Genomic DNA, 26443 nt, shown 5'->3' on the forward strand with positions numbered 1-26443 from the left:
TTAAACAGATTAGAATGAATAATTATACATTTCATAATAAAGACATATAAAACAACTTAATAACAAAAATAAAAATATGTATCCTTTTTTGAGGTGCATCACATTTTACAGTATTTGTATGATTCTTACAAAGACAGCTCCTTGATAATTATTGATAGCACTGTGCTAACAGTAATTTGTTTTGTTACAATGCACAATAAGCACTGTACTAATTTTTCAAGGAAAGGCCTATTAAAGAGATGAGTTATCAGGTGTAAAATGGTGTGATCGAGAGAACAAAGATTCAAGCAAAAATAAACAAAAAATACAAGGAAAAAAGACCAGACAGGGAAAACAGACACACACAACAAAGAACATGAAAATTACCAAAATAAAAAAGTATAAAGAAACAAACGCAAATAAGGGATTCCACAAAAAAAACTGGGAGCATGGACCAGGTGCACCGATAGGGTAAGAGTAGTCTGCTTTTCTAGAAACAACCCCTTAAGTTGCTCATAAATTGTCAGGTTGTGTGTAGACAAATGAGGAAAGGAAAAATAATACAAGTGCATTATCTCTACTGGTGGACTACTGTATGTATTACATAGAACACTATTTTAAATGGTAGTTAGTGAACATTTCTACCGGAGATATGTGTATTTAACAAGGGACTTTAGAGGAGTCATGTATTAAGGTTAAAAATAATCTGGTCAACATCCTATAGAAAACTTCAATAAATATGGAAGCAGACATATATAATGTCATTAATTCAGAAACAAAAATGTATATTCACTCTTTAATGCATAATGAAACAAATATAAATATAATTCAATATTACATTGATAAACAATATATAAATCACCAAGATTCGACATTCATTACAGTGAATTCCCATTTATTGCATAGACTATTTGTCTGAGAAAATAATGTAATTATGTGTCAGTCTCTGTTAGAATCTGGCAGTGGGTGAAACATGGTATGAAATAAAAAATGTTTTAAAGCGTAATTTGACAATTTGCACCATCAGAATCAAGGAAAAAAAAGACAAGGTTTTTCATATCATTTGGGGTAAATTGAGTAATAATTTCATTGGGGTAAATTGAGTTATAATTTCATTGAAATGCACTGAAAATGAACATTTCAATGGGCAGATAACTCAGTCCAAAAACCTCATTTTTCTTACATTTTATTGAAAAACTCCTGAACAAATCCCGTCATGCAGAGATCAAATATTAGTACTTTTTAAAAGATAAATCATCCTTGAATGAAATTGTATTGTCAGATCGGTGGGATTTTGACATGCATGTTTCTGATTTTTCCCATTTGCCTAGTTCTTAGAAGGACTTACACTTATGTGGAATTCACTGTAGTAGTAAAAATTAGACTTGTGTCAATTCATATTCAATCTTTGGTAATATTACTTGAAGAATGACAAGATACCAGATGAGAATCCGACATGATTTACTTCAGAGATGTGTTGCATTGTGATATAAAAAGCTTCGCAGAGCACAGCATGATATGAGTGCATCCAGTTGAACTCAGTTCACTTGGGGCAAGTGTGGACACAATATTAATTTTTGACATACTTTAACATAGAGACTGACAGTTCATCAGGACACAACAACTTTTTGGATACAATATTGCACAATATTTTGAAATTTAATTTAAGAAAAAATTTCTGCTTTCAGTCATTAAAATCAGATGAAAAATAAAAAAAAAGTCTTTCAAAAAATGGTGTTTATTGGAATCCAATGCAAAAAAATTTCTAAATAGGACCAAATATAAAAAAAAGTAGATTTTTTAGAGTGTAGCCCCTCAGGTCCCTTATAATCCAAAAACTGTAAGAGATATCTGACTGCAGGATTTTCATACAAAATCAAAAACAAATCAACAAAAGTTTTCAAATCAGACCAAAAATTTAAATAAGTTGATTTTTAGGGTGTGGCCCCACTTTGGCTCTTATAGACTGCAAATGCTATATGCTATTTTTAATCTGTTAAATGATCTCAGGACAGTATTTTGTAAGAACAAATTACTAGAAGAATTTTCAAAACTGAAAGTGAAATAAACCTTCTAAATCAATTTGAAATTAACATTTATTCTACCCCTTTTGTCCCATTTTTTTGTAAAATGGAAAAGGTCAGTGACCACATTTTCAATAGCAGGTTTCCTTTCGCAAAATGTAATGATATATACAAATTTCATCACATTTGGTTTGCTAGAAATAAAGTTATCACACAGAAACCAAAAAAGAAACAACAACTGTGATGCCGACGACAACATCATAACATAATACAACTGCAAAAATTGTGGTTATTTAAAAACACTCAAACAAACACATCAAATTCAAAATACAAAATTAATGTTAAAACCATTTTTCTGTACCTAGAGTTGTTTCCCCTAGAGAAAGCAGGTGGGATGTTGATTGCATTTTCAAATGATATAAACTTCTCAGAGAAAACTCCTTTTTTCTTTAAAATCCCTGTGCATAATAAACTGAGAAATATGGAAATTATCAAAAAAAAAGGATAAATGGAACCTAATTTTAATCAGCCAAAATATTCATTCCTCTAAGATAGCTTGATAAGCAGAGGATGCTTACCCTACTAGTGCACCTGGTCCATATTCCCATTTTTAGTGGAGTCTGAGTTGCTCATTTGCTTGTGTTACTTTGTATGTATGATTTTAGTTACTTTATGTACTTTGTTGTGTATGTCTGTTTTCCATGTCTGATCTTTATCCCTGGATTGCATTCTTTTGGTTACCGCTATAACCTTGGTTCCCTTAATTACTCTTAAACCTCCATATGAACCCAAATTCTGTGTATCAAAACATGAATCCTCCTGTTACCATGATGACTAAACCAAGTAATGGAAGAGATAGCTCTGAGCTTTCAAAAAGCAGAAGTGAATTGAAAATAAGGATTGCTTGTTTGTTTTTTACTTTTTGGCCTTAGTACATGTACATTGCACATTTTAAAAATAAAGCTTGTGACTTTTTTAATTTTGGAAAATTGCAGTTAGTTCCAATTTATATTTTTCAGAGGATGCTTATCCTACTGGTGCACCTGGTCCATGCTCCCAGTTTTTAGGAGTCTGAGTTGCTCATTTGCTTGTGTTACTTTGTATGTATGATATTAGTTGCTTTATGTTCTCTGTTGTGTATGTCTGTTTTCCATGTCTGGTCTTTGTCCCTTTTTTTACATTCTTTTGATTAAAGCTATAACCTTGGTTCCCTTGATTACACTTTCAAAAATATGTAGACAACAAAATAATTTGACTGCTCAACAGTGTCCACATATTTGTTACATTTAAGTGGTTACAGATACAATGTACATGAATGATACTTAAATGTAATAATACAATATATAAATTAGAAAAGAATTTGAAAATGATTGTTATAACGTGATAATATATTTATGGAAAGTTTGTCCGCTTAAAGATATCAAATAAAACAGTAATTAACCAAAACTCAAATGTTACTGAAAAAAAAATAACACCATCAAATTTAACAGTTCACCTTAATAATGAATTCTTTTCAGAAAAGAAAAGATTGATTTTACAATTAATTCACAGTGTTTGAAATTACCAACTGAGTGAACTTAGAACAAGACCTGTCAAATTTTTTGTTTGAATTTGTGAAAAATAATCAAAAATTGAGATTCATTCCTAAAGCCTAATTTCATTAGACTTCTTACAGAAAAAAATACATACTGGTATATACTACAGCTAGAATACAGACTGTACATGTATTTGGTTTAGAATACTGTCAATATACATTATACATGTACTTTAACTAATACTGTTTACAATGTACACTCCTATTTTGGACAATGTCAACTAGGGTAAAATATGGGTCCACTAAAAATTGTTTTTGTCACATTGATATTATTGGGGTACAATATGGTTCTACTGAAAATTGTTTTTGTTACATTGATATTATTGGGATACAATATGGGTCCACTAAAAATTGTTTTTGTTACATTGATATTATTGGGATAAAATATGGTTCCACTAAAAATTGTTTTTGTTACATTGATATTATTGGGGTACAATATGGGTCCACTAAAAATTGTTTTTGTCACATTCATATCATTGGTTCTATATTGTACATGTCAATTAAACAATAGACACAAGGCCAGAAAAAAAAACTTGTCTGTTTAAGGTTACCCTACACATCCTTTTTTCTGCATACCCTATCATGTTTTATTGGTATTTTTGTATGAAATTCCTCTAAAGTAAATTAAAGTTTTTAGTTGAGCACTTTGAAAGACAAGAAATTCTTCCATTAGTGTTTACATAAGATATTTTCAAAAATAAAATAATTTTACCTACTACCCTGTTTTATCATCCAATGTAACCTTAAACAGACGTATTTCTTTCTTGGCCTAAAAGTAATTTAAAACATCACATGTTCTAGTGCTGAAAACAAAAATGATTTTGAATAACTACATGTCCATTTTTTGCACATGTACATGTATCAGTGAGGCATGACAAAAACCTAAGTTTTGTAGGTCTTCCTATAAAAACATGATATTTAGAAAAGAAATGAATGTTAATTGTAGAAATATTTTCAAAAACTACACATAAAAATGCATTATCAACACCAGTACTGTACTAATTGATCAAATCACAGCCTTGCTTTTCAACAAATAAAAACACTGAATGTCAATATAACACTTCAAATGCAGAGGACCAGATATCAGAATCTGTTGAATCCAAACTTTCCCTGGACCCCAAAAAAACCCTCTGATCACTAGCAATGACCTCCTCATAAGATGGTGGTAAATCTGGTAGTCCATAAGGAGGGGGTTCAACAAACTCTTGATAGTGTCCAACATCAAACAAATGTCTGTGTTCAAAGTATAGGCGGTTGACAGCATCGTCTTCTGAGCTACTCAGGCTGTTAACCTCTGACCCAGCACTACTCCCAATAGGGCTATCATCATTTTCCAACTCATTGTCTTCTAAAATTTGTGGATTTATTTGTCGATCGATGTCATGTCCAAACTGGTCAAGGTGGTTCTGTAACCAACAATCAGAAGAAAAATTCTCAACTCTGTCTCCATAGAGAATATCTGTCTGGGAAACAGAAGTTATACATTTAGGTACATAGTGAGTAACTCCATTGCCATTGACAGGTGGCAATGAGTTACCAGAGTTCAAAACAGAGGGTAAATAAAAGCATGGGGCATTCCAGTTAAGGCTGCATGTGGTATGACGATTAAAGAGCAAAAAGTTCTGCCCATTCCCATTGGAGTCATACTGAAGATTTTCATGAGGAATATTTAGGGCTGGACGGTTCCTCCTTCTTCTAAACCTCATGGCTTTTTATTGTGCCAACTCAAATCACTGAAACCTGATAATTGACAGACTGAAAGAGAAGATGAATAAGTTGTACATTTGCAATGTAATTAAGTGTACAAATACTCATACTCATACATGTACTTATAATACAGATAGCAGTGTTTTATCAAATGTTCCCAGTTTAATAAATTTAGATAATTCATACTGTGAAATAAATTCTGTAATTTCACTCTCGGACTTTCTCCCACCAAGTACAGAATTTAAAATTCATGTTGAAAGTATCGATCAATTATGAAAAAAATCTATATAATAAATAAGATAATCAACTGTGTATCCTGAATAACCAAAATATGATGACTTGTGCCAAGAAGGTTTGATGATTTAACTTGTGCGTGTAACAAGTCCAGCACACTCGTTAAATCTATGGGTTCTTCGGCACTTGTGACAATATTTTGGTTATTCACTACTTCCAATTAATTATCCTATTAATGATGTATAAGTAGGTTGAAATTTATATTTTAAATGTATATGTTATAATCACCAGTGGACAATTTCACTAAATTCTTAAGTGGGAGAATAATGTACATGTGTACAGTGTATATTCTACTTTCCCTTTGTCAAACAAAAAACTTAAATATCCGTAAGGATTAATAAAGTTTAGAAGCTAATTTTTGATTGTGGATAATTAATTTTCAATAGGAGATATCCCATGGTAACCTAGCACTTACAAAAATTCTAGAGCTGAGAACCATTTTTAAAAATACCTATTTTCCTATCTTGACTTTACACGGTTAAGTTCTACAAAACAGATGGAGTGCACAGTAATGTCCATGACAGGCCCCTTTTTCAACACCAAAATGCCTGCTGACTAAATGCTTGAAAATTAAACTAAAATGCAAGTATAGTTACCAACTGAATCAATGATTCTGTAATATGTATTTTTATGTTTGTTTGTTTTTCTTCCTGTTCAATAACATCTAATAACCAAGTAAAATACACCAACAACGGACCTATCCAAAAGTGTGTCAAAAAGAAAATTCTATATACTACTGAAACAAAATCTATCCTCGTATCTTTTTTGCTATACCGAGGTACATATATCTTTATTATCCATCGTTGAATGACGCAAAATGAAAATGGATTTTTTTTTCATTTTTCGTTTCTACTTTAACAATGTCGTAAATTACAATTATTTTATTTTCATTTTTCAAACGTACAAGACTTTTTAATTTTATTTCTGATGCAGAGAACGGTTAAAATGTATCCTCTTTTCTTTTAGCATGAACAAAATTAAAAGATTTCAATGAATAAAATAATTTTGCAACATCGATCGTTCAGCGGCAAGTACAAACTTGCTTATGGACTGAAAATGTAAACAAATTTTTGCAGTTAACTGGTTTGTTAGATTTTTATTTCTCTTTAAGAAATTGGAAATAAGACATTGAACGAATCCGGTTACATGACACAATATCTTTTGATCTGTTAGTAAGGGCATGGCTTTCTTTTGCCGTTTTGGCCCAATTACTTGAATAAGAATCTAATTTTTGCCTTTCAATTTCATTGCCTTTTGATTTTTATTTTTGGCAATTTTGCCTTAGAACTGTAATCTAGGGAGTTTAAGTTAGGCACGGGATTGATGTATACTTAAATTGTTTATCTAAAGAAATGTTATGATTGAGGAAAGGACACTCATCAGAACTGTGAGTTGAATAACAGACAGATACGCACCCACTGTTCACAAAAAGGTCATTGGAATGTACTTGGCCGTCTATAAGAGGTATTATACTGGGGTACCCCAATTCCGTTGGTCAAAATGATACTCTTCTGATCGAATGACTGATTTGACCAGACGACACTAATATTATTTATAAGAATAAAATTCAGACATTCTACTGTCCAGTTCTGTAAATTATGGCATGAGCATGTCTTTATTTAACTATTACATCAGTGACTGAAAATCAAATGTCAGTCATCTGCCATTATTGTTGTTGCATCCAAAGCCGTGCATTTCCGGTTCAGAGATTAAACAAGTATGGGGAGCCATATTGGATACAATACATTACCACTGAATAAATAGAAATATGCTAGTATTGGATTTATTGAAAAAAAAAGTACTGGACAAAAATAACTTTATAGAATCTATTTTTTAGTCTATTTAAAGAGAAATATTTATATGTAAGGATTTAAACACTTCATTTTTTAAGGCAAATTATTTCAAAATGATGTTTATCTTATTTCAATTCCTATTCAAATGATCATTTGATTGAAATTGATTAAGAATTGAAATCATTTAGAATATCCATTCTGTACTGCATTAAAGGTAGATTTCTAAACATCAGGGTGATACTGTTTTTTCTTTAATTTTTAGATATCTGTGAATAAAAAAATATCCCAAATTAGCTTAAATTTGTTCACTGTGAACTTTTTCTAGTGTTAAATACTACATAACTATTAATTTCCTTTGAATTTTTCTAAGCAGAATGTTTTTAATATAGGGAAATTATGTTTGATATTTTAATTTATCAAATTCTCAGAAAATGTTCATTTTTTTGTTAATCTGGCATTCCATAGCTTATTCGTATGACACATGACATATTTTGGTCATGTGACTGTTGTTTGGGAAGCTTTGTAAATGGCAGACGATAAATCAATATCAATTGATTGGTTTCGTGTGTATTTTCTACATTTCTAAAAGGGATTAAATAATATGGCATACAGAGGTTTTGGAAAAGTTGGACATACTCTATGTTTAGCTTAAAACTTGAAAATTACCTAGAATACTGGCAATCAGATCTTTGTTATTGTTTTCATGAAACAGGCCAGGTTCAGTGTCGGCAACCTCTGACCCAAGCATGTGCAATCAGTTCCGTACAAAAGGGATATTATTAATACATTGGAACTAGTTATACATCGGAAAGAAAATACATCAGTATACTGGTCGGTGCAGAGAGTAGTCCTCGCCATTTTGAAGACCGAAGCAATTCTCGCCAATCTGTTGTCTTAAGTTTTGGACATGAACTTGTTTTGCAGGAGAGGACGAAAAAATGGGTTGGTGAGAATTACTATCCAGTGAGATCTACTCTTTGTCCAGTATACATGTACATGTCTATGAATGCCATAATAATTAAAGTGCATGTACAAAAAGAAAAATGTTTATTGTATTGTAAACCCAAAAATGTGTAACCCGTACATGTACCAAATTTTTGTACCCAAATCACTATATTGCCAATTTTTCTATTATTTTTAGGAATTTTATACTGAAACTTGGTCCTAAAGTTCTGGATGATGTTTTAAATCAATTGAAGTTAAAACTAGACAGTGATTATAATTTTCAGACTTAGTCAATTTTTTGTTCTCAAAAGTCCTGAAATGTGTAACTGGAAGTTGCTGTACCAAACCAGTTTTTGCCATATAAATTTCTGACAGAAAGGCTCTTTACCAGCGGTAGCTGTCAGGCTGGTGTCAATATCGAAGACTGGCAAACTAATAATTGACTATTTCTCACTTTCTAGTCCAAATTTTATCTTATTTTGAAAACATTTAGAAGTTAAAACTTCATTTAAGACATTGGATAATGTTATGAAAGATTTGATATTGTTTCAAAAAGAAATGTCAGAGTTTGAATTCCATACCATACTGTAGCATGAATCCCTGTACCAGCGAAGAATAAATATGATCTTATCAAGAAAGTTATTGGTCATTTGGGAAGCTTCAATTTGATGATTGATATCAAGATTTCAAGATTGATTCCTTCAAGATTTTGTCTTTATCCTTCTTTTCAAATTTAGTCATCGTTTCTCTTTTCTGACCTTTATCTTTCTGTTGACAGACAATTTCCTTTATATTTAACTGTAACATTGGACAGTTCTATTTGTTGTCTGTCCACCTGGGCCTTAGATCAACACATAGCTTTATTGATGATAATTTCACACATTTACAAAATGTACATAAGATATAATAATATCCAAACTATGTAATGAAGGCATTCTGGCAGTACGGTATTGAATGATCATCCTGATCAAACTCCCAAACACCAATCGTCGATCTGGAAATCTGATTGATTCCCAACACTAATATTTATAATGTACTAAACATGTCATTTTTGACCACTGTGTATTGTATAAATACATGTATACACTCTTCTTTTCAGGATGATTCCATTGGCAGTGACATGACCAATAATTAAAAATTAATGGATGTGCTTATAAGGTAGAATGTGTAGTGATCAGAAAAATATTGAAGCAGAAAATCTCATATTCATGTTATACTCTGATACACATAGCTACATGTACCTTAATTTGGCTTAAAAATGTTCAGTTCGGATGGGCATGAGCTTTGCTTGATTGATTCTGGTATAAAAAGCTTGCAGAACGTGCCTATACAGCCTAAACTCAATGTCATTAATTTACACAGCAACTTTATACAGAGGATAGAGAACCTACACCATCTTCATTACTTGAAGCACTTAGACTTGTCTTCCAACCAGATTAGTTGTATTGAAGGATTGGAGGATCTTACCTCATTACGAACTTTGAACCTGTCATGTAATTTTCTGAGTGATGTGAGAGGATTAGCTGGTCTAAGGTATAAGTGTAAATGTGATATTGAATGACACTTTGTACTTTATTTTTATATATACATGTACATGTATCTTGTAGATGTATAAACTTCATACATATGTTACTGATATGCAAGCATGAAAATCACAAAAAGTTTATTTTGTAAGTTTTGTAGTTATTTTACAACTCACTTATTTGTGCTTCATACTAATATCCCAATTCATTCATAAATATGTGTACATATATGGGTCTAAATAGGTCACAAAAAGTTAAAATGTTGACAATTTAGAAATTAAATTTCAAATTTAAGACTTTCTGTACTAATATATATATTATTCATTATTGATAAAATAATTTCTCATGGGGGCTTTTGTCTGGGGGGCTTATGTCCTGATCCCAATCATACTTTACATGTATATTCACATGTACATACTTGAAGATGACCACACTTACAATTTCAAATACAAAATGTTTGTATCCTCCAAAATACAAAATGAAACATTCTATTACTTTTCAGTTTTGATTTTATGGACAAACATGTACACATATTTGGAAAATACCTAATAAACAGGGCTCATTATCAAGTAACCAAGAGAGGTCTCAAAATGCCAATGTAGATTAAGATATGTTGTGAATCATTGTTATTGTGTTTACATTTGTGTATTTTGTATGCATAAAGATTTGCTTTCGCATCAAATACACTTTCCTTTATTGAATTTCAACCAGATGTTGGAACTACATGTACATGCATGTCCTGGAAGTGACTTATATTATTTGAATGATACATGTGTATTATTTTTTCACTTCTGTAATGGCATTCACTTAATTAGTGTATGCAATTACAGAAGTAAAAAATTGATATAGAAACATCAAATTTTTCAGGTCTTTGGTGAAACTGAATGTTAGCCACAACCAGATTGAAGATATTTCAGGGTTCAAGTCACTCCATGGTCCAAACTATAGATTGACACATGCTGAACTCCATGGAAACAGATTAGTCTCAAGGCGTCATGTGATCTTGTGTCTCAATGGATGTGTCAATCTAAGGGAGATAACCTTTGATGTGGATGGTGCTCCAAATCCTCTGTGTAACCATTCAGGTATTACATTCTGAAATTACTTGAACATTGCATGGCAGTACAAAACTAGAAAAATACTTGAGAATATTCTAATCTTCAATAGTAACTCTAAAGAAGCTTTTGGGATTTCCAGATTTTATAACATTACAACCAATGAAAAATATTCTGAGTTGAGTAATTTTTTAAAAGTTTTGTGTATCATTTTTCCATTGGTCTTACTGCCTGATAGTTTCTTCCTCAGGCTACTGTGTGGTACAAATAGATCAATGCCTGTATGTGGCCTTTTAAATATTGCCATTGTTATCAGCTCAAGATCTTGAAATTGATATCAAAATGAATGAAGTGACCTTTATAGGGCGAGATCATCACATCACCCTCTGTCAGGCTCACTGTGATCATTTCTGCATCGACTTATTTCATTTCAAAACTGCTGTTATTCTGTATATAGTCTGAATTGAATTGTTTGCTATGCTATGTTTATCAGCTGTATAATTTGTTCTCATTTTCTAGACTATAGAACTGAGATATTAACAGGACTCCCCCAGGTACAGAGTCTAGATTTTATTGGTAGAGATGGTGAGAGTTCTTCACAGAAAGAAGTTCTAGCAGACATTCCAGGTATACTGCAAAGAATCATGGAATGGAGTAAAGTTGTAATATGATTTAACTAAGTAAAGAATATGAAGAATGCACAATGTTTCCCTTACAAAATATGTAAAAGAAAGCTTTATAGTGTTTAAAGTTTATTCTTTCAATGGAAATAAGCAAAAAGTAAAGAAAAAAAGTACAATATTTTGATTTCTGAATTTTAGTTTATAAAAGTTTACAAAAATATTTTGAGGTATACTAAAAATGAAATTTAACTGATAAAAATTTGAACACAGTGTTAGCATCTGTTATTACATAGGGCCTATTACAGAATTCTGTCACCATTCTTTTATAAATCGTTGACGTATCAGCAGGGAGGGGGTGTTGTATACTGTATTGTGATAACTACCCACTGTGTATTACAGGTTTAGAAGATTACATGGACTACTTGCTATCAAATGGGAACTCAGCAGCATCATTCAGTGTAATTATTGTAGCTTTGTTTAGTATATATTGATAGGTAGTGTTATTCAAAAATATAAAATCATACACACAATAGGAGAGTTCTTCGTGATGTCCTCGCTTACCTGTGATTTGGTTTTGGTTGACAAAAAATACATTGAGTGGCATGTGGCATCAACTTAAACACATGATAGACGAATGACGAAAAATAATAATATTGACATATATTGCGTTTAAATGAAAACTCCTATCGTGCGTTTAAAAGAACGCTAAAATGGAAAACATGAATGTCTCAAGGAGTGTAATGAAATGCAAATTAGTGAATATGACATTATCAATGAGATTGGTGAACTCTCCTATATGTACTCATAAAATATCCCAAAATTATGTGTGGTCTTTTTCTGGGTTTTTAATTGTCATAGTAACTTACATTTTTAGGAAAATATATGATGTTTAACTTTATAATATTTTTTCCACAGTGGCCTAGTGTTGTGATTACTGCAAAGTTCTTTAACCCCACCACATTAAAGAAAGTCAGGAATTTCTGGCCTCTATATGTCTTGTTTTGTTTTTACCTTTAGTTTATTTTTATGTTACTTCAATATAGGGGCAACTCTTTGCTGTACCTGTGTATAAAGATGTTTTTGACCCAGCTGCAGCCTGCCCTGTGGTGTGAGGGTTTTCTCATTGTTCATTGAAGACCAATGGGTGGCCCTGGGCTGACATTTTCATCCCTTTGGTGTTGTTGTCTAATTGACACATACACCATACATATTCTTGTTATATTGACACATACACCATACATATTCTTGTTATATTGACACATACACCATACCTATTCTTGTCTAATTGACACATACACCATACCTATTCTTGTCTAATTGACACATACACCATACCTATTCTTGTTATATTGACACATACACCATACCTATTCTTGTTATATTGACACATACACCATACCTATTCTTGTCTAATTGACACATACACCATACCTATTCTTGTTATATTGACATATTCACCATACCTATTTTTGTTATATTTATTGTAGGATAAAATTAAACACAGGTTCTGTATTTTTCTAACTAATGATAAAGCAAAAATTGAATACACCCCAAACAATACCACAGTTATCATAAATACCAGTATATACATGTTTTATGTATTTATATGAAGCATTTATGATAAATTCTTAAAGTTTGAATTAGGAAGTGTTGATACAGCATCCCCATTTAATTTTTTTTAATACATTTTGAAAATAGAAAACCAGTCAGATTCGTCAAATTAGTATGTTTTTTGCAATAATTAAATGAGAATTAAACAAAGTCAATATGTTATAAATCTAGACTAACTTCCAGCTTTCAATTCCACTTAATAAAAAGTTAAAGTTGAATTCTTGATTACTTTTTAAAAAATGTTATTTGGCTATGTGGAAATTTGGTATGAGTTACACAATTTGTATCACACAGTATCTTAAGTTACAAAAAATTAAACTGAAATTATACATGTTAAAGATATGTTTTCAGCATATTTTTCATCGTATGTTTCTTTTTTTTTTTACCAGGATCCTAGTTCACAAGCTGGAGCTGATGTTATAACTCCTAAGATAGACCAGGCATTACAGTTCTTTAAACAGAGGGGAGTAATTTCCAGTACGGAAACCAGTTCAGTTTACCAGTCTGAACCAGAACTTGATAAAAGTGTTGCTGAAAAAATGGAGAAGGTACTAATTAATAAGATCTTTGTGTTAAAGAATTTTATTATACCCCACTCGACCTGTTGGAATCTCCTTGTCCATCTATTTATCATTCTGTCTCCAATTATCTTATCTCCCAATGGATGGATCAGTTTTAAAATGAGTGGCTTTATCAAGTTGGGGTATAAGTTTTAAGTGATTTTGAATGCTTTTGGATATCAACTTTCTGTTTTGTTGGACCTTGCCATTTTTCACATACATGGAATGATAGAGTAAATTTTCGTCACAAAAATCTCTGTTCCCAAAAATTGGATTGATTTCAGATTTGTTGTGTGGTTGTATATAGATGAAACATATGTAGTAATCAATTTAAGGTGTTGCTGATATCAACTTTCTGTTTTAGTGGGGGTATACCTAGCATAACAAGCAGTGCAACTTCATGCTTTGTTGGTATCCATTTTTTTGTTGGGTTTATGTGTTTTGTGTTTGTGGAGTTGAAAGTGTTTGAATTTCACTGTTTGTCAGTAGGAATTAGGATTTGCTTTAGAAATGTAATTTGTGTGCGCTTTTGATTTTTATAATTATACTTTTTTTTTAATCAATTCTATTCCCCAGACTTGACTTTTATGAGCAGCTCAGCAGGTGTTTCTAAAAAAGCAGAGGGCACTTACCCTGCTGCTGCATCTGGTCCATGCTCCCAGTTTTTAGTGGAGTCTGAGTTGCTCATTTACTTTTGTTTCTTTGTATGTATTATTTTGGTTATTTTATGTTCTTCATTGTGTTTGTGTCTGGTTTCCATGTCTGGTCTTTGTCCTTGGATTACATTCCTTTGATTTCCACTAGAATCTTGGTTCCTTTGATTACTCCTTCATGAATATTTAAATAAAGGAATAACACCACTAAATGTGAGAAGCTCATTTATGCCAATTTGAGAAATTCCATTAGTTATGAAATTAAAATCGCTGTATTCAGATTCTGATGAAAAGAATTAAAATGAAATGATTGTTAGTATAGTTTACAAATTACAAAATTTTTCTGACCTGCCTAATACAGATTATCTCCCTTTGCATGTGTAAGATTGAAGTAGGGTTGTCCATTTAATATTTCTTTTTTTTTTACGTTTAGATAATGGTGATAATAACTGATTTATAGTGCAGGGTTTTTTTTTAATGCTCATAAAATATTGTATGTAACTGAAGACTAACAAAAAATTCCAGTTTAATATCCCAATTTGAAATTAAATTTGATTTACAGTGTAATTACCCATGTTTTATGAAATGCCATGTCAGAACTGATTTTCATTCCTTAAGCACTTGACCAATCTGGGCAAGAAATCTTATATAACCAGGTAGAATGTACACACAATGCAATTAAGCAAAATGAAGCTGATTCTTGTTATTCCTTTTGAATTTTTAATTCAGGAAAAAGATTAGTTCAAATTAAAAAAAAAGATGATGTATTTTGCAAGACTTACTTTTTTATACATTCATTGTTGTTGATCTGTAACTCAATTTGCATGTATACATGCATGTGTGTGTGTGTAAACACTGTGTTTTTTTTCGTTCTGTAAGTAAGGAGCATTGAGATATTGCAAAAAAATGTCTTTCAAATATTTAATGGGAATAAATTAATTTTGTACTTCACACTATATACACTGCATGACTGTCACAATGTTTGTATTGTATACTGGTACATCCTGATTGGTTTAAATGAATCTTAACACAGTCATAGTGATCAAAGCAAGTTGTATGTATGCAAGACACATTTAGAATTGTTGGAATTATTCTAACAGTGTAAAAGGGGAGATAAATTGTCTGTGTCTTTGATTCTTTTAATTAAGTCTGTAAATTTGTTAATGAACAAATTTAGATGTAACCTTTCATTTAATTGAAGTTTTTTTATATCCTGCAAAAAACTTTTTTACAATGCCTTTTTTATGACTGATTGTAATTGTTGCATTTTCGGTGAATTTATTCTTTCTTGATTTTGTTTATTTATTTTACCCACAACGTTAACATCAGATCTAGTAGTCACGCTGCTCCTTCCTCTGTCTATCTGTCTGTTCAAACTTTGCACAATGTTTATATCCAAATTGAAGGGGTGTATTTCCTTTAATGGAAATATTAAATAGCTGTCTTTGTAACAGTCTTTCAAATTCTATAATATGTGATACACCTCAGTGATCTCCTCAGGCCTCTAAAGCCCTGTTGCTACGAGATTGAAGTCATCACTACAGAAGTTTTATGGTCGTCATCATGAACTCGTGGATCGTTATTGTGTATCCATCAGCACCATGAAAACTGATTTATTCAACGGGTCATAGTTTTCCTTTCCTCGTTTGTCTACCCCGGAATTGACCTTTTATGAGCAACTCGGTGGGTGTTTCTAGAAAAGCAGAGGACGCTTACCCTACTGGTGCACCTGGTCCATGCTCCCAGTTTTTAGTGGAGTCCGAGTTGCTCATTTACTTTTGTTACTTTGTATGTATGATTTTAGTTACTATATGTTCTTTGTTGTGTATGTCTGTTTTCCATGTCTGGTCTAATTCCCTGGATTACATTCTTTTGATTACCGCTATAACCTTGGTTCCCTTGATTACTCTCTTACAATGCTATCGAGATTGAGCGCTGCGCTATCAAGTTCGGTACTGTGCTATCTTGCTAACAGCGCGGTGTCAATCAGATACTAATATTTTATACTTAACCAATCAAAACTGACTATGGTAAAAATTCACTCAACCCTGGCCAAAAGCACATGGCTATTTATAAATGCAAAGTTGAATAATTTCACAATTAGATATGTTTTCAACATGAAGGAGCTGATTTACCTTATACAAGAACATATTCAATTCCCAAACAATATTTATTCCATCAGATACTTCCAAAATACTTTGAAAAGAAAAAGGAAATTGTTGTCTTTTGTTTACATTGCAATGTTGTTGTGTATCAAGAGCACATGATTTTTTGGTGGGAAAATCAGTTAAGAAATAGTTAGTAAAATCCCCCAAGTCTAAAAATAGTACAACAGATGTGGGAAATTTTTTTTTTAAATCATGATATGGGGTTTTTGTCATGAATAAACTACATATAAACATAATATTTAAAAACAAAACAAAACGACTAGTGTGTCAACTTTAAATAATAACAATAAAATTTTTGTTTTTTCCTGGTATAACTAGGTCAACTCCACACTACTTCCTGAAAACTTTTGGAAACATGAATATTAAGACCAGAGTAGTCTATTACATGTACCTGATTAGATAATATTCTAAATATATAAATATATTGAAAGTTACTAAGACTAGAAAAAGAGTTTAATGGAAATTGCTCTTAATCAAATGAATATCACATTCAAATGAGCCATTGAGGCCCCAAAACAAATGAAAAATTGTAATTTGCATGGGTCTGCTGTCAGCAAAAATTTGGGTGTGTATGAATTAGAGGTAATATTTATGAAGAGGTACTTATCATAATTTGATAGATTATCTTTATTTTTTCTGTTAATTTAAAAAGGAAAAATAAAAAATGGTATTAAAGTTATAATTACTGCAAAAAAACGAAAAAAAATGTAAAATATTTACCTACAAATAATTCATGTAAACATAAACAGCAATGTACAAATGTACATTTTTAATACACTGATCAATCTTTATATAATACATTAAAAACAAAGTGGCACGTTTTGACATGAGACATATTAATGTCGTGTCACATGCACTGAATACAGTGCTATCTGAAAATCCTGGGGAGAACCCTGCACCTAAATTGAAAAAAGGCTACACATTTTAATTCTTGTTATAAAGCTTTTTTATGGGTCTATATTATGAAATGTATAATTATTCATTCCAATCTGCATGCTCTTGGGGAGATAATCCACATTGAAAATCCAATATTTTCTACTGTAGTTTTGTGTCATTATCTCCCTTAATTTTGAATTCTACAGTACATTCTATATATTTTTTATCTCCTATGATCATGGGTTATATGAAAGGCCATATATCAGTTTCGATTAACTGTAACATTTAAAACAAAATATCAAAAATGAAAATATGAAGGCTTTCCAACCATGAATAATATTTTGCATGATTATTACCTGGAGTGCTACTGAAGTTAATTTTTCTTACATTTTTATCATGTAAAACCTAGCCATTTTTTGTCAGTTTATGATGTATAAACATGTAGATAGTGCCTATATTGTGTATTCTGTAATCCATAAAGTAAATGACAAATATTGTTCTTACTTTGTACTGAGTTTATTTACATAAAAAAAAATGTGCACCTCCTATTATGGACAAATTTGACAAATATTTAATGTGAATTTTTACTACTCAAACTTTGCAATTTTTTGTCACTTTATGTTAGCGGCCTGCTTAGTCTAAAAAAAAATTATGGAACTGATGTACCTGGAATTAAAGATGTTATCCAGATTGCTGTTGGTAACGGCTTACATGTATACTGATTTCATAAGCTTTGGTATCAACACCACCCACCCTTTTAGCTATGCTGATAAGATATTCTCTTATGGCAAAATGTCCTAATGTTTTAACATCAATATTATCACGATAATGCCACACACAAGTGTTTTTTCGTCCAAGCCTTAGACTTCTAGATATAAAAAAAATGTAGCTGAAACAGTTCAGTTTATGTTCCACTGACAGATACCACTTAAAGCTTTCCTTGAACCTATTAACTCAGATACACCACACTAATTTGATTATTTGTATAAGATATCACTATTAGCAAGTTTGTATATGATAGAAATGTAATTAGGACAAAATGTCTTGTTTATGGTAATTAGATTTTTTATTTCTTTACATTTTGAAATGGGTTTGTCAAATTGGTTGACACTTTGTTTTGATAAGATGAAACATGCCAATCATTATTATATTAGATATGAGAGAATGTCTCCAGAAGTTCATGGTTAAATTTGTGGCAAAAAGTTGAATGCTACCATGTCCTTGACTAACGTCTTTTTTTTTCTTTTTTTTTTGTACAATGTTATTTTCTTATTTTGACTGGTATACATTTGTCCATTAGTTCATTGAAAGAATTTATTTTACTTCTCAGAATAATTTAATTTGGTTTTTAATTTCTCTTCAGGACAAAATAGGTTATTTTCCATAAACCTAAATGGTACTGTGATCTTATTAACGTTGATCAGTCCACAGTGCGTAAATCAAATAATTCCCAACTAAATAAGGCTTTGATAAAAGGACAGGTCTTAAAGGAGAGGGGGATATACTGTTTTACCCTTGTCTGTGTTTCTGTAACACTTTTTTTTCTGTTACTGTTTTCTCAGCAGCTACTCCTCACAGCTGCTTGAAATTTTAACACATTCTTCCTGTAAGTATGCCGTAGGTGTTGATTGATTTTTAGAAAAATTTACCACCAACTTCCTGTTTACCAAGAACTTCATTTATTATCTTTATATCGTGATTGAAAGTGGGGGTATCAATATAGTGAGCCATCACACACAGATTTCCTGTTTATTGTGTACACCTGCGAAAAAGTTTGAAGTTCAGACATCTTCCAGTTTTTTAGGAGGCATAAAGGGGAAAATTTTTCTCACAGGATGCATGAAGATACATGTAGATGCTTTCGACAACCTCCTTATCAGATACTTTTAGAATGGTCAAATTTACCTACTTATATTGCTTATTGCAGTAGAGAACAAAAAGGGTTGTAGAATCCCCAAGTCCCTGACCCCCTTCACTCCCACTTTCCATTCAACTTTACTCCCACTTTCTTCTCTTCTTCTTTATTCAAACTCTCCCTTCCTTAAATTGCCAAAGCAAAAAAGAAAATAAATGAATACAATTAAAAACCTTGCCATCTTGAATTTTTTCTAGAGTTTTTTTATTCCTTAGAATTAGTAAACTTAAAATTTTTTGTTGTTTGAATGTTGGTTTGATCAAATTATTTTTACTGTTCTGCCAAGACAGAATAACAGAACATAAACATGACTTATATAAAGTATTAACCTGTGTAAGAATCAGGCAATGAGTAGCACATCATTTTTTTCACACTTTATGTATATTTTGCCTGATTTTTTGACAGAGAAGTACTTAATGTTTTGAACATCTATCGTACCATTAATGTATATGATGGTACAAACATCCTTTGGAAGTAAGTGGGTGTCCATCAAATGGTTTTTATTTGACTTTTACCTTATGAGGACAATTACTCAATTAATACTTGACACAAGTAATTAATAGAGGAGAAATCAACAAGAGCACTAGGTTAATGGTAGCAATAATATGTAATGGTGTTTATGAGTCTGGAGGAGGAGTAAATACCAGCTTGCATGAAATAACGGCTGATCATTATCAAAGATTCAGACTTGATATGTAACATGTATAAAGCCATGTATGGTGTATATTGAACTGTCACCATTCCAAACCCTTTTATAAATTTGTATTCATCTTATTCATCATTACCACTGAATTTCACGTTCCAGTATATTACCGTATTTATGAGGTCTATAGGAGGAAGAGTAAAGTAGTCGATGGCAATTTTTGTATATTTTGTTTGTAGAATGTTGCCCATTTCACTGAACTTGAAAATTTATTGATTCAGAGGCAGGCTAAGTATGTTGGGAAATTTCTCATGTTTTGTGTATCCATGGTGTATGTTCTGCACTGTTAGAACCAATTTCTTCACCATGTCACACTTTTCCTTTCCTCTTTCTTGTACCTTTTGGGTGACATTTTATGAGCAACTCACTGGGTGTTTCTAGAAAAGCATTTCTAGTTTCTTCTCTATCGTTTGATTGAAAATTCTGATATTATAAATTTAGAAAAATATTGATATCTTTTTTTTTTTGGTTAAAATGTTGGCTTATCTTTGAACTAAGCTTGCTCTTTTACAGCATGCCTTCAAGACTATTGATTTTCAGAAATCTTTTTTCTTTATCACAAAATAGCAATAATAATTTGAAAATAATTCAGTTTATGGCAATTTAGCATTTTGAATATTACCTGTAAATCAATCTTAAGATTTCCATATTAAACCATGGAGCTTTGGTCCCATTTCCATGGTTTCATGCATCAGAATTTGTTGTCAAAATGAACTAATGGCATCCAAGAGGGTGAAATAAAAGGCAGCCTATTGCCAGGAATATTTGGTAGACTTTTGGCCCCTTTCATTTGCATCAATCTAAACGGCATTTTTGAACTAAGTGTTGTGATGGCTCTTGTATAGTTTTTCTGTATACAACCAATTAAATATTGAAGTCAGCTCTCCAAAGTTACCGGCAATTAATTCTTTGAGTGAAGTTGAACATCCTATACTGTGAAAGTACTTGAATTCATGGATACCAATTTTCGTGGATAAGGGAAGAAACACAAGTTTGTGGATTCTTGAATTCATGGTTTTGAGGTTTACAGTATATACATTGATGGGATTGTCCTTCTCGTTTGAAATCAAATTTTGTGGTTCAGCCTACCCATGATAACCACAAAAATTGGTACCCCATGATCAATAGTACTTTCACAGTATCAGGTATTTCATGCATATTGATTAGAGAATCTTATCAATTGAACAAACCCTACTATTTACTAGTCCAATATACTCTGCTGGGTTTTTATTTACTTGCTCACAGAAGCAACAGTAAGTAAGAAGGCGTGTCACCCTCCTCCAGCACATTAATCCATGTCAACCAGTCTATGTTCCATGTGCTTGGCAAAGAAGCAGAAACTACTAATTTGATTATTTGGGATTAATACGGTCTTGACTTTTCTTGTTGATCTTGGAAAATTGCCACTTATAAAGATTCTGACAGTTTTTGCTGTTAGTAGTGAACTAACAAATGGTGGTGGTGGTTACCTAAGAACTTGGTCAAAGTATGTACTACTAGTGGCTGGGCTGCTGTGTAGGAGCTCTGGCCTACTCCCAGACCCAGGGTCTGAGAGTGTTTCTTCACTACTAATTTTAAGAGTCTTTGGTATATGTATGAAATTAGTCAGGAATCAGTCTAGTCAGATCTCCTGCACTGGAGGCCAGTACACTACCATGAAGTCACTTAGACAGTTACACAAAGATGATACCCATGAAGTTTTGTTACAGTATTGGTCTAAAAGCCTCATTGTCTGTATTTAGTATGATCCTAACCAGCTGCTGTATAAAAGGTCATCAGAAGTAAGTCCTTTAGTGGAATGGATCTCGGGGCACCTATTGTTGTAATATGAATTGTAACATGTACCATTATCATTTATTATATAGATAGCTGTGATTGATCGATTGTTCCAAGTGTAATAAATTTCAGTAATTCACACTGTGAAATAAAGTCGGTAATTTCACTCTGGGACTTTCTCTTGCCAAAACATCACAACGTAAATATCAATATGCCGATCACAAAATTTAAAATCAATGTTGAAAAAGGCAATAAATTATAGAGAAACTACATATAATAAATAGGATAATCAATGGATGATTGTGAATAACCAAAATATGATAATTCATGATCATACTTTGGTTAATCACTCTTTCCAATTAAGTTTAAGTGTTTGTAAGAATCAGGCAAAATGGGAAAAATCAGAAACATGCATGTCAAAACCCCACCGATCTGACAATTTAATATCAAGGATACATTCTCTATTTGAAAAGATCATTATTTGATCTCTGCATCATTGGATTTGCTAAGAAATTTTTCAATAGAACCTTAGGAAAATGAGATTTTTTTTTACAGTTATCTGCCCTTGAAATGCTCATTTTCTGTGCATTTCAATGAAATTTTAACTCAATGGTCCAGCATGATATGGAAAGTCTTGTCTGTTTTCCTTGATTCTGATGGTGCAAATAATCAAATTACACTATCAAAATAATGGATTTTTCATACCATGTTTCACCCACTGCCTGATTCTTACAGAGACTGACACTTAAATATTCTATTAGAATCTAACAGTAAGGTTCTGTATTTTTCATGGAGTGGGCAGTTTTCTAACAATACTTAATGGTTTGCCATATATTTTTATTTTCCTGTCATTTGTTAGATTTCAGGTGCTCCAGTACTTAGAACAAGTCTGGTGTTTCATTATCTTCAGTATATTTATTAGTTTTTCCAGCTTTGTGGACCAAGTATTTGATTTATTGTTGTTTCATGATTAGTTCATAGTTGAAAATCTAAATTAAAAAAATAAACGGAAATTCATGAATTCATGATAAAAAGGTTTCTTTTATTCAGCAGTAATCACATTTTGTGGGTAAATAATGCTTTATTTTTAGTGAGGAAAAGTCCAAAAACTATATTTTTACATTGAATGACTATTAAATGTCAGTCTCGGTAAAAATCAGGCAGTGGGTGAAACATGATACGGGAAAAAACCCATCATTTTGATAGTGTTATTTGAGAATTTGCACCATCAATATTTTCCATATCATGTAGGTACATTAAGTTACAATTTCATTGAAATGAACTGAAAATGAACATTTCAAGGGCAGATAACTCTGTCAAAAAACCTCATTTTCTTAAGATTCTATTGAAAAATTTCTGAGCGAATCCAGTGATGCAGAGATCAAATAATGGTCTTTTCAAATTAAGAATGCATTTATGAGTGAAATCATATTGTCAGATCAGTGGGGTTGTGACATGCATGTTTCTGATTTTTCCAATTTTGAATGATTCTTACAAACACTTACACTTAAATCATTCATGAATGCATGAAACCCATCCCATTTGATTTCTTCTAAAAAAAATCTTCACTTTAATCAGTGTTTCTTTCAATGAATTTATAATAGTGCAGTCTTTACAAGTACTTGAGTACCAGAGATGAACCATGCTTTAGTTGCAACTGTCCGATTATAAATTCATGGTGAGATAGATAAACTGGTAAACCAGTAAGATATTTTTATGCAGGAATCAAACATTTCCCATTGACTTCTCCATTCATATTAAAAACAATGTAATAGAACACAGACTAATATTCTGGTCTGCAATCACCAGTTCTATGTCAGAGGCATTAAAATGAACAAATTGTCTATTTTCTATGCATTTTTTAAACTGCCAATCACACCTTATTTATTGCTTTGTTATGGAATCTTCATATCTACATGTATGTGTTGGAAATCACAAATTCACGATTGTAAGAAATTTGGTAAATTGATCTGTGGTTGATTTCACAAAAAAAAATTAACTATAAAATTAGTTGTAAGTAATGATGGACAATACTTTGATCTGCTGTGACTGACATCAGTATTTATGACTAATTTTACACTTACGATATTTTGTGAAGATGACTGCAGCTATGTTGGCTTTGGAAGAATAGACAATACTCTGCATTTAGACCTATGGTCTCAACCTATCCATTTTAAACCATATCAATTAAGAAACAATTTTCATGTGTTATAGAATACTACAGAGAGTAGAGATTCCAGACTTGAAAAACTTGAAGAACAACTAAATCAGCTGATAAGACTACAAACTGCTAAGGTGAGTGAAAAATAGTCAGTGTCCCTGTAAAGTGTGGTAAAGTCTACATGGATAGGACCTCCCTTTTGTGACGGAAGATTTCTGTGGAATGGACAGGTGTTTGATTTAAACAAGTTAGAATGATTGCTAAGCAAAATTTTTAGTTTTCAAACAGGTTTAACTTGGGGTTCCCAAACTTTATCAGAGGTGTTCAGGAAGAGGCTTCTTATTTTCATTGTTTTTTTTTTCTTGGCTACACATGATGATATGATATGCTTTTTAGGCTTTGCCTTTGAAGGTTGTAGCTGTTTGTACCCAAATAACATCTGACTTTGTTGATAAATTAATGCTAGGGAACCAACAGGAATATTCTAGACTTTCTATAACACATGCTGTGAGTCTGTGTTAAAAGTTCAAACAATCACAGTCCTTTCCTTCAAAATTCTCAATGACTAGCCCAAATAATAGAGGTCTGTATAGGATTCAGCTAGCCTGAAACAAGAAGTGTACACATCATTTCTCGTATCAATTTATACTAGCTCTGGGCTTCGGGCTATTGGCTAAAGGCGAGCATTGCAATCACTTTCTAACTGTATACATCATTTCTGAAATAAGTGACGTCCAACAGAACAATTTTGAACCATTCATGTTTCAGAGGATCTACATTCTGTATAAGCGGTTATTTTTGTGGTGATTTAATTTTTGCTATATTCACGGTATAAGTTGGAAATATTTTTGAAAATAAAATAGAGTTATTCATCTGTGTGTAATTTATTAAATTTTTTGTCTGTAGCGAAAAATACATTACAGAAAAAAAAAATATCACCTAGTTTTTGAAGAAAAGAGGCGTATTTTTCACACGTGAAAATGATCACTTATATTGCATGTAGGACAGCCCTGATGCTCTGTCCCTGTTAAGTTATGAAATTTAAGAAATGATGAATGAGTTGAGGTTATTTCAAACAGACAGAAGTTATATAACAGTAATTCCTTATAATTTAAGTTTAGTATCAAAATTCTACTAGTAATTCATTAAAAAAGATTGATGACATCACAGTCACATTACAAAATTTGGTCTATGAGATGATGTCAAAATTTTTCAATGAAAAAGCCTGTTACATCAGGAATTAAAGTATTCATAACAAATAAAACTTGATCCCAAATATAACAATGAAAGACTAGACTTCTATTACATGTCTCTTGGAATAGGCCCTAATTGTAAATGTCATGTATTTTAGGCCCTTCATATATTGTTGATTATAGGTACAAAAGTCCACTTTAAGCAGCAGTGAGTTAAATGATTTGTCAGATACAAATGTTTCCAAGAAATCCAATGTTTCTAGACTTGTAGCTGAAAGAGGTATGTCCATTTAATGTATGGGGAAATTAGAACCAATTTTTGTCAAATTATCTCCCTTGATGAAGCATATTGATACTTAAAAGATTTCTTATGACATTGAATCAACAGATTATTATTGTCAGCTTATCAAGGAAATTTCAGTTGCTTTTTAAGCATTTTGTAGTTTATAAAAGTCACATGACCGCCATACTATTGCCGGTAATTGATTAAGTAGTTAATTAATTTACATCTTAAATTAAAAAACACAAATCCATATAGATATATTCCTTTTGTTATGTATAGGTATCATCTCTTTCAAACACTGTCAAATAACAAATGTCACCAAGAACTTTCTATACATTTTATACAAATTATTGTTATGTATGTGCTTTAAATACACACAATATTTAGATGTACCAACTGATGAAAGTGACACAGGGTCAAGGTCAAATAGTAAAGAAAGGAAAGGTCGAAGGCCAAGAAAATCAAAGATACCAGGTTATAGAAAGAGTACAGCAGCCTCTAGAAGACATGTTGATTCCAGAAAAACACAGAATTCTGGGTAGGTCATGTGTTGCTGAAATGTCATCTGCTCTTATGTCACAACTTCATGACTTCATGTTGCCTGTTTGCACAGAAAGGACCAGTCTATCAGTTCATAACAAATATACATCATCATGAACAGGCCTAAATTCAGGTAGCAAAAGATAATTTTTTACCAATAAAAAAATTTGTAGTTTGAATTCCCCAAATTTTTTAAATGTCTCTAGTACTCATGTACTAAGCACAATATAGGCTATGCCCATCTCCGATTATTAACCTTCTGAGATAATATTTTAGAAATTGATGAAGTTAATTAAACGATTTTTATGTTGAAAATTACATTCATTAAATTTTTTATTTGAGTTCATAATCTAACACTTTGAAGTTGACTGACCCATTTTTTTCTTGAATATAGCTTAATTTAGTGCAAAAGGTTTTGCACTTTTGTAACATACTATATTGATGACAGAGATTACCAGAATAGATCA

General features: G+C 31.7%; 2 protein-coding genes across 6 annotated transcripts in view; one reads left to right on the forward strand and one right to left on the reverse strand.

The window, feature by feature from the left end:
- Positions 1-761: 761 nt before the first annotated feature.
- On the reverse strand, positions 762-6438 carry LOC148617921 (uncharacterized). 5 transcript variants are annotated; one of them, XM_088585594.1, is made up of 2 exons: positions 6373-6438; positions 762-5352 (listed from the first exon to the last, which is right to left on the reverse strand). In XM_088585594.1, the coding sequence occupies exon 2, from the start codon at positions 5301-5303 to the stop codon at positions 4647-4649; it is 657 nt and encodes a 218-aa protein (XP_088441720.1). In that variant the 5' UTR covers positions 5304-5352; positions 6373-6438; the 3' UTR covers positions 762-4646. The 5 variants fall into 5 exon arrangements, with proteins under 5 accessions (XP_088441720.1, XP_088441716.1, XP_088441719.1 ...); XM_088585590.1 differs by lacking the exon at positions 6373-6438 and adding an exon at positions 6195-6354; XM_088585593.1 differs by lacking the exon at positions 6373-6438 and adding an exon at positions 6199-6280.
- Positions 6439-6610: 172 nt separating this feature from the next.
- Positions 6611-26443, forward strand: part of LOC148617922 (leucine-rich repeat and coiled-coil domain-containing protein 1-like) — a 111952-nt gene continuing 92119 nt past the window's right edge. The window contains exons 1-9 of the mRNA XM_088585596.1: positions 6611-6681; positions 9436-9869; positions 10727-10944; positions 11434-11541; positions 11937-11995; positions 13538-13696; positions 24014-24094; positions 25337-25433; positions 25824-25974. Coding sequence (XP_088441722.1) covers positions 9595-9869; positions 10727-10944; positions 11434-11541; positions 11937-11995; positions 13538-13696; positions 24014-24094; positions 25337-25433; positions 25824-25974 — 1148 coding nt within the window. The 5' untranslated portion in view covers positions 6611-6681; positions 9436-9594. The remainder of the gene's footprint in view (positions 6682-9435; positions 9870-10726; positions 10945-11433; positions 11542-11936; positions 11996-13537; positions 13697-24013; positions 24095-25336; positions 25434-25823; positions 25975-26443) is intronic.

Source organism: Perna viridis, chromosome 5 (genome assembly GCF_037379345.1).
Source record: "Perna viridis isolate PV_CMFRI_1.1 ecotype Kerala chromosome 5, ASM3737934v1, whole genome shotgun sequence".
NCBI classification, from domain to species: domain Eukaryota; kingdom Metazoa; phylum Mollusca; class Bivalvia; order Mytilida; family Mytilidae; genus Perna; species Perna viridis.

Excerpts from the sequence above, each read along its gene's own strand:
- LOC148617921 (XM_088585594.1), bottom strand. The coding sequence starts at position 5,303 with ATGAGGTTTAGAAGAAGGAGGAACCGTCCAGCCCTAAATATTCCTCAT.